Here is a 9903-nt window from a genome sequence, read left to right on the forward strand (position 1 = left end):
ATAATAATAATAATACATTACATTTGTAATGTGCTTAATACAATGTTTCTAAGCGCACTAATCATATAGCAATGCATGCATACATACATTGTACATGACACATTTAGTGTTTATATAACTAATTATTTCAGGATTGTACGTGTAGCTCTCACTTAGAGACATCATTGGGATCTTCATGCAGAAAGAGTTCACTACAGCTGAAAATCATGTCTCGGCTAGTCAGGAAAACATGTAGTATTTTTTTCACAACAGAGATACGTACATGTTTACTCATCAAACTTTTATAATTTTTTTTTCTTTTCTTGCTTTTTGTCAGCACTAAAATGGGTCATATCTTTAAGTACAGAAAATCTAAGCAAGAAATTAGAATACAAGTTTATCAATCAAGACTCAACAGTTATCATGATGTCACATTCCATTCATATATGAATATCAAAATGTGGGATATCTTTTATCAAAACTATACATGTTTTTCACACCTTATGTATACATGTATTTCACTCTTGATATCAAATACACATGGAATTGTAAACTTACTACCTATTTCATGGATTTGTTCATGGACGGTAAGACTACAGCAATTCTAAATTTTACAGCACATTTATGTGATCAAGAGCAAGAGTGAAAGAAAGATAAGAATCATTCCTTTCCAGATAAAAACTCCATCATTTTCCACCTTGGATTCCCATACAGTGCATTTTTGTCTTGAGAGGCAATAGTTTTGTAAGTTGTTAATCATGTGAATTGCATGAAAAATAGAAATGCCACCGAATATACCACATATCAGTCTGCCACATATACAATACAGTACTGTAAAACCAGAAATATTTGTGAGAATGAAACTTTGGCAAATTTTGCAAGGAGCCAAGATTTGTGATTTAAAATGAAATGCAAGGAAATTTCAACATATCTCTTTACTACGAACACACAAGGTATACTCATAATTTTTTAGTTGGCAATTCACAAAAATTTCACGCCGCAAAAAAGGTTGTCAGCTCCAATATGCAAAAGTTTCATGCCGTGAATGTTTCTTGTTTTACAGTATCAATTCTCACATAATTCTAATATATATTAGAAGTACAGATCATCCACTGAAGATAGAACCTTCCCAAAAATGGCTTTCTCAAACTTTGACAGCTGAAGAAGAAATCCTCTGTTGGGTGCTGCGATTGAGCGCCGATCCTTGAGGTAGTCGTGAGAGTCTTTCAGCGTCCACCCCATGTTCGACATCAGGAAGGCAATGGTGCAGGTGGAGCTACGACTCTTCCCCTGGACGCAGTGCACAAAGACCCGACCTCCACCAGAGATAGCCTCACCCACAAAGTTTGCAGAACTTTGGAGTCTTGGCTCCAGCTGTGCCGATGTCTCATCTTCCACAGCAACTTGGAGGTACGCAAAGCTCTTGGGGAAAGCATTCTTGCATTCCTTGGAGACATTGAGGACATGTGTGATGCCCAGGTTCTTAAGAATGGCCTCGTCCAAGGAGTGCTTGACGTTGCCCTGATACAGGACCCCATCCAGCACCATGGAGGGGTAGGACTTGAACAGCCGCATTCTGTCTTGTTCTGAGCGAATGGTGAGGTTGTTGCACAGAAAGGGGTAAAGTTTGTGAAAACTGCAGAAGCCACCGCTCAAGATCTGCACATCCACGTTTGCTCCCTTCAACCTCTGAACAAAATCAGCCAGCCCGGGCTCAACTTTCTGCGTGGTGCTGGCATCGTCATACACGACAACCATCATGAACTTCTCCAGTCTACCCTGGGCCAACAGGCAATCGTACTCAGTGTCCACAGCGCTGCTGTGTCTGGCTGTCGTGATGTGCAGCTCATTGAAAGCTTCCCTATCTCTGCAGTCCAGAATGAGCATGTAACACGGGTCGTGCAGGTACGGCGACCGCTGCCCATCGTTCATAGAGTTGTACACCTCCTGCACTGACATGAAGCCTTCAACTTCCTCAGGGCAAGGAACTGGTTGTGGTGTAAGATGTCCTGCATTATCCTTCTCCAGTACAGGCAGAATCCTCTGATGAGAAGGAGCTGCACTTTGGGCCTTCCCACTCCCTGCCATGGCAGTATCTGAGACAGACTTGACTGAATTGTTTGTCCGGTTTCCACTGACTTCTTTCTCCACAGGGAGAGCAGAATGGTTTTTTAGAATGGGCTCATTCTTGACATGATGACTGACAGAGTTGTTGTTGTTGATTGGGATACTGTCCACTGGATGGACCCCTGCACTGACTCCAGGCCTACTGTGCTTGCAACCCATGAAGAGAGGCCACAGAATTACCACAGCAACATCCTGCAGGAAACAACAACAACAACAACAACAAACATGGCTGTAAGTGACAATTATACATGAAAACACACCATCCACAGTCAGGATTAATGACAGGTGTTAGTCATTGGAAAGTCATGTTGTCAAATCTTGTTTTGAGACCTTGATGTAGGGGTGATAGAATTGAAACACAAGTGGCTAGAATTCACTGTTACATTTCAACTGTTTTGAAGTAGCACATATCAGATATTCATCCTCTTATAACATTGATACACTACTAGTAATCATAAGAAGAAAAAAAAATAAACCAGCTTAAGAGGCCTAATAGTGAAAAGCACATTATGTTTTCAAAACATATTGTTACTCATCCATCTTTATAACAATCTTCAAGCAAACAGGAAAGCAGAACAGCATGCTCTGCACAACGCATCAAAATGTTGATGTCTGTGCACTTACAGGGAAATACAAATCAAATTTTTTTTATCACTCACTAGTGGTAAACTAAGCGAACTTAATGTTAAAAGAAATGGGGACTTCCATGGGTTGATAGGAAAAAAAATCAAGAAACACAAAATTGACCAACAGCTTCAAGTTTCAATGGCACAGTAAGGGTCAAGATACCCCATACAAAGTCTTTTTTTTTAACTTATATACGATGTCTAGTCTTGATATCAATCTATATACATGTAGAGCAAATGAAAATCATTTTAAAAACATACATATTTCGATATAAAATAAATGTCGCCAAAAAAAAAAAAAACTACAAAAATAACATTTACTCACACAACATGGCCTTGAGGACTCCTAAAAGCTGCCATAACTCAACCATCACTCCTAGATCACAAGTAATTGATTCCAAAGTGACCAAATGCAGGGGCAACTAATTATTTCCTGGCACTTCTATCTTAGACACACAATGCATACTCAGAAAATGCCTCATATTTTGTACCTGCGTGTGCCTGTTCTTGATTAGCATAATTATATGCACGTTTGTGTGTAGCACACCTGTGCCCCTGCATCTGTAGCAACCAGTGGGAATTATATGGCACTGAAATCATCTCTGCCACTTACGTACAAGTCACACTACTCACTAGGAAGCAATTCAACCCAGATAGTGACAACTTTAATCTCTTTATCACTTGTACACACAGTGAAGCTCTTTGATGGCCATCATGATCATACCAGGTAACTAATGCGCTGCTAAGCAATCCTGTCAAGAGTGTGCGGTGGTTGTCATGGTGATGGACTCTTCCAAAGATCCTCTGGTCTGTTGTCCCTGCAGGGAGTGACTCATTCGTGACACAGAAATCCAAAAGTGTACAGCACCTGAAAAAAAAAATGGGATGCAGAACTAGTTATTGCGGAGACAGGAGTGCAAAGAGGGATGCAGGTAGAGAGAGAGATATTGCATTACATGGCAAATGCATGAAGATATGCAAAGGCAACAAACTAGGCAGAAAAACAAAATTACAGAGGAAAGATGAAGTGGAAGAGATGGACAAAGAGCAATATTGGAAGATATGGGAGTCCCCTCTTACAACTGAGACTTGAATGCATGAATTACTGTAAATACAGCTTTGAACGTTACATGTCTCTACAGGTGACTCCCATTATAACAAAGTCCTCGCGACTGGCAGTTTTCTTTTGTTACATTGACAATGAACAATAAGTACAGAAAAGATAATACAGGCAATAATTTTGGGGTCTGAATTTTTACTTTGTTGTAACAAGAGCTTTGTTTTAACTGTGTTTGTTATAATTGGAGTGCACTGCATCATAGCTGTTGGAATTACACATTACTATTTTCCTTTGTATAAATATGGATATACAATCTACCACAGAGGCTGTTCACATACATGACTGGAAATCAACTGAGCCTCTCAGATTCTCATATTTGAAATGATACCATTTACTCTCTCATGTGGCCAAAAATTTTTTACAAAGTCAACTTTGAATCATACTGTAGTAACAAAATGTCACCTGGTGCAAATACACAGCTTCACAAATACACTTGTTTGCTTGTCTACGGCACACAAAATAATGATTTCACATCCAAGTATATCACTTGGCAAAATACAATATAAATCAGAGGCTATTTTTCAACCTGCTCGTGAACCATGCATCTATTATAAACACCATAATCTTACATTCATCTTGCAGAGAAGACATATTACAATGTAGTATGAACTTTTACAATCAAGACAGAAATGAAAGCACACATCACAATGGCTCTGGTACAAAAACAGTGCCAACTCCTATTAGCAGGGATGCTCATGTACTAACCTGAACAATGACAAAGTAAACCTTGCACACAGAAATCCATAATATGTAAAGTCAATACATTCAAAAAGTCTTCATTAATATGCTTTGCCTTATAAATGTTATTACTATTTAGATTTTTTTTTTTGGGGGGGGGGGGGTACATGTACAGTTGCAAGTCAACATTTACAAGTAGAAAAATTGCAAATGTCAACATGATTTTTTTTTTTTTTTGTTCCAACGGTAGAAATCTTGTGCTAATTGTCTTGCATACACTGTAAGTCCACAGGTACAAGACATGTGTACGTATTTTCAATTCTCAAAAGAAATATTTCAAAACAAACAACAATGTACTGGTAATGCTTGATTTTAAGGTTCAATATAATTACACTGTAGGCCTGCCAATTCATTTATTTAGTTATTTATTTATTTCTAATCTTTTGTCAAGATAGCGCATTCACCAATAAATAGCGGTCTTCCATGGAGCCCTGAATAATATTGATGAACATACAATGAATGTACATCAAATAGCAATTTAAATATATATACAGAAGATAACATTGTAAATACATACTGTACATTGCAAAGTAATATTTACAGTGTATATTGATCATGCCACAAGAGTTCATCAGAATGCCGATATAACAACTAAAAAGCTATTATACAGGAATGATTAGCTAGCCCAGAATATATTTAGTGTCTTACAAATAACAACTTTATTTAAACAATCTCTTTTAATATATGGAAGAAGCTGATCTAATTGAAAAACCCAGTTTGTTCCATTCAAGTGAAGAAGATACGATTGGGCTACACTTGTAACAATCAGAGCAAAATCTTGGCACACGTAGACTTCCACTGTCTATTAGTCTTGAGTGATGTTCATGTACATCACTAGGCTAAATAAGTGTACCTGAAGGTAAAAGAAGGTGCTAAGTTATGAATGCATTTATGTATCATCATAATGCGACTGAACTCAAAACGTTTGTCTAGTGTCACCTATTCAAGACTTTTGAATAAATCAGCCGACGGTGTGTCATATGTTTTGTCCAATATTATTCCTGCTGCCCTCTTTTTAATTTTTTTGTAGCTTAGTTGTATGGGTACGTTTACATACATTTTCGATTTGTTAGATCATTTCAGTTCTTCATCTATTAAAACACCTAAACATTTGGTGAAGTGAACTCTTTTAATCACACTACCAATCAACATGTGTATGCGTGTGTGCGATGGTGTCAAATATCTGCCTGTTTCAAAAACCTGTAAATAGTAAAACTGGAGTGTGGGGTGGGTTTTTTTTTTCAATTCTTTGTCTTTATCTAAATCAGCTACAGTAATAAATGATGATGATGATGATGATTTCTAAGAAGGGTGGTGATTCTGGACTGTTTATTGTTGTAGTGATTAGTTCAAATCTTCTGATAGGAATCTTATTACTTACAGTATGTATTCTAAACAAACAAACAATACACTGTACAAATTGTAGGTAGCACCAAAACTTTTTAATTTCTAACTATACTGGTTTGTTTCTCATGATTTAAAATGCATAGTAGTGTTTGCCATGCAATTCTACCCTACAATGCAATACACAGTATGCTTTTTCATTAGGATACATCAAGGAAGGATGCATTATTGTACCGTATATATCATAATCAACTTGGCATTGTAGGATATAACACATACAGCTGTATAGTACCAACTGTACTGTAAAAGTGGATAGTTTCGCGCGACTAATTTTTCGCGCTCGACAGGGTAAGAAGAGTTTCGCGTGATTTTAATTCCGCGGAATCCAGACGTCAACTACAGGCACATATCATGGCAAGTAAAAATATTCGCATGCTTTTATTTTCGTGCTAGATTCTGGTTGTGCAAAATGAGCAAAAATTTCAACAACGTGAGAATTTCCACTTTTACAGTACTTCTTCTGAATGCACTCTATGCCACTCTGATTCAAAGGACAATTGTGACATAAAATTTATATGAGAACCATACTTCCTCGGAAATTCCTACAAAGTTTATACACATAAACTTCCATTCTGGTTAATTGATAATCTTCACAATTCCCCCAGTTTCAAAGTTCCTATATCTTTTCATTAGCAATGTCATTGAACTTCCCTGTAAACTCCTGTTTACAATTCCCACACTTTAATAGTTCTTATATCCTTTCATTAACAATGTCATCAAACTACCAAGCAAACTTCCCATGTAAAAGCCCTCCATCACAATATACTCTTTCCTCTAGTAATCCGCAATGAACTTAAAGGTAGGGAATCCCATTTGCATGCCTTAAATGAAGAGTTGTATAAATACAGTGGTATGTTGAAGAGAGTATCACTTTAGAAACTCCCATAAAGTATTGAAATTGGAAGGTAACATTTAGTACATTTTTATTGACCGTTAGATTTTGAATTGAATTTTTTTTCGGGGCTCACCGTAGATTCCAGTACATTACTAGGCTACCTTTGCAGACCCATGCACTGCATGTGTGTCCATCATGTATATTTTGTGAAGAAAGTTCATCAAAACTTACAAACATTTCTATACACATTCTTGCCACACACTCTATATGTTATTACATCAGCTCTTATACTTTTAGATTTGTGTTTATAGATAAAAAATACAGAAGACTGCAACAAAAAGGCTTAAGTGTGGCTGACACACAGAACTACTGAGTAGTTGAGTTTTGTGCATTATTCAAATTGTAGATAACTGTTGACTTCCAAATTTCTAAGCAGTGGCCTAAACAAGTCCACTGAGGTTCATATTTAATGTTTTGCTGCATTTTAGGAGTTCTGTAAAAGGTATCCCTACCTTTAATACTCAATCCTTTCTTTTGTTCTGTAAGTAATTCAGACTCCTGTATTTACAGTTCCCACAGTCAGTCCTTTGTCCAGTTCTGCTACATTATTGTAACCAAAGTAATTCTTTCATCAAAGACCCATCTCTTATATAGTACCTCACATGGTTAGATGGATCATTCTGGATTCTCCCCTCTTGGGGACAAGTCCTCAGGGGCGATACTCCCTAGCCATACCCATGACCATCGTCATGGGTAGCTATATGGCTACCAAGTGAAATAAGGGAGTCTGCGTGCATAATATACACTTGTTGTTATTCTATGCTGGATACATTTGTTGTTATTCTACGCTGGATACATTATAGATATTACCAATAAATGTGCACTTGTCTAAACTGCATATCATGGTATGAACCTAGTTTTCCTTCGCATCTGAACGTAAGAGTTGTGATTGTACCACGCTACATCACCCGACAAGGGACACACAATTCACACTCTTACAATTGGTGGCAGCGGTGAAGCGGAGCCATCTACCCGCTCGACGTATAATACACTTGGTGGCAGCAGCAAAACGGTGACCTGCAACCCGTTGGCGTGATTGACTTCTCGTCGTGCTGCTGTACATCCACGTCAATTTATATGAGCCTGGTATGTTTCCTGCCTATTGTACAATTGTACAATAATTTTTGAACGCTCTGCTGCTGTTGACTAACTCAGGTTAGTCAGTGTTCGAGTCTACTCTGTCTGTGTTTACTGTTCCAACTCCCCCTGGCCATCTCTTCTCATCGACTTTCTGGGATCCTGTTCATCTTCTTCCTGTCTACCTTCGGCTTCTTCCTGTCTACCTTCGGCTTCTTCCTGTCTACCTTCGGCTTCTACCGGGTGATCTCCAGTCAACTCATCATCTTCCATCAACTGTGGTTATCCTGGTCATCCTTGTCTCTGGATCTGTGCTACCGGATATTGCCTTGAAGCTGCCTGCCTTCGTGGGAGCCACCGCCGGTTGTTCTGCTCTTTCTCTTCAAATTGATGAGTCTACCTTCTAATTTTTCATCTGTCTATCGACTATTGTATATGAATTATATAGTTTATCTACAGTGTATTCTAGTATAGCTAATTTTACATTTATGTCCTTTTGCATTTTTTGTATATATTTACTTTCAGTTTTAATGTTAATGATTTTTTTTTTGATCATCGCAATTACATTTAATCATATATAAATTAGATTGCGCTATTTTGTTACGTCTAGTTTGTAGTTTGCTTTTACTGCATACTACCATATAAATTTTCGCTCTATTATTGTTCTACTTGTGTTGTGGGCAGACACTTTACTAAGTGCTTCACATGTAATTTCATAGCTTTGCATTGCAAAGTATATCGTGCCTCTCATCTTCCTTCAGTTCCCTGTTTCCCATTTTCTAAGTTTTATTTCTCATAGCCTTTTTCTATCTTTGTAATTTTGTAACTTACGTTATTTGGTCACCTACACAATAATGCCTGACTCCGACATTGGTTCCACCTCCCCCTCTCTCCCTGGTGCTTTTATCCCTATATGATTCCCTCCTAATTTTTCTGGTGATGGCACCTTTGCCTTGATGCAGTGGTGTCATCAGTTCCTATGAGACTCTTTGCTGGACTTGCGTTGCATTTAGGGTCCTGTTCTCAACCACGCATTTGTTTCGATTCTCTGCATACCCCGTCTCTCTCACATGGTCGATACATTCTACATCTCTTTTAATCACGTGTCACCACTTAAAGTCTCTTCTTTTACCCTGTGTTTGTTATCCTTGCATTAATGTCTCTCATCACATCCTACCATTCTCCTTTCTCATTGTTCCATGCTTGAGGATCTCTGTGGTTATCATTTTGTAAACATCTTTGTTTACAGCGTTTGCACATCTTTAGAGTGTATTGATCTGATGTTTTGATCATAGGATTCTGCATTTGCCATGGGCTTGTAAATGTGTTTTCACTTCAAATACTCATATCTTTTTTTTTTAATTATCAAATGCGACTCTTGTACTTCTGTTTAATTTGATATTTGTGTGCATGCTATGGCTTCGCTATTTCTGATTGCTTTACTGTAGGGCAGTTCCAGCATTACGGACATTACATTTCAGACAAAATTTGCAACTTCAAAAGGTCATTAAGATAACAAAATATTTTCATTCTGAACTCATACAGTGGAACCACTCACATATGAGGCTAAATCATAAACAGTGAAAATTTCAATCCATTTCACCACACCATATGGCACTTACTGCATAAAATGTTGGCCGTTACGGACATTACATTTTTTGGACATGACTTTTTGCATGCCTATACAATCATTGAAAAGTCTGTGAGTTTAAGCACATGATTAGACCAATGCAGGAATAAATTGAAGGGAAATGAAATGTTTAAAGAAAATAAAATCAAATTTAGTGAAATAGATGGCACATGTACCTCCTAGAGCCATAATTGTGGCGTTACGGACATTACATTCTAAGCGTTACGAACATTACAGATTTGTCCACTTTCATTTCGTGGCAGGAGTCACATGCAAGTATTAATATTTTTTATCCTTTTCACTTGGA

The 9903-nt window shown here is 37.6% G+C and overlaps 1 protein-coding gene across 1 annotated transcript; it reads right to left on the reverse strand.

Moving 5' to 3' along the window:
- Positions 1-1071: 1071 nt before the first annotated feature.
- LOC140229227 (dual specificity protein phosphatase 2-like) lies at positions 1072-2265 on the reverse strand. The gene has a single exon (XM_072309501.1). The coding sequence runs from the start codon at positions 2263-2265 to the stop codon at positions 1072-1074; it is 1194 nt and encodes a 397-aa protein (XP_072165602.1).
- Between the last annotated feature and the right edge of the window lie 7638 nt (positions 2266-9903).

The sequence above is a fragment of the Diadema setosum genome, chromosome 5, assembly GCF_964275005.1.
Source record: "Diadema setosum chromosome 5, eeDiaSeto1, whole genome shotgun sequence".
In the NCBI taxonomy this organism is placed as follows: Eukaryota; Metazoa; Echinodermata; class Echinoidea; order Diadematoida; family Diadematidae; genus Diadema; species Diadema setosum.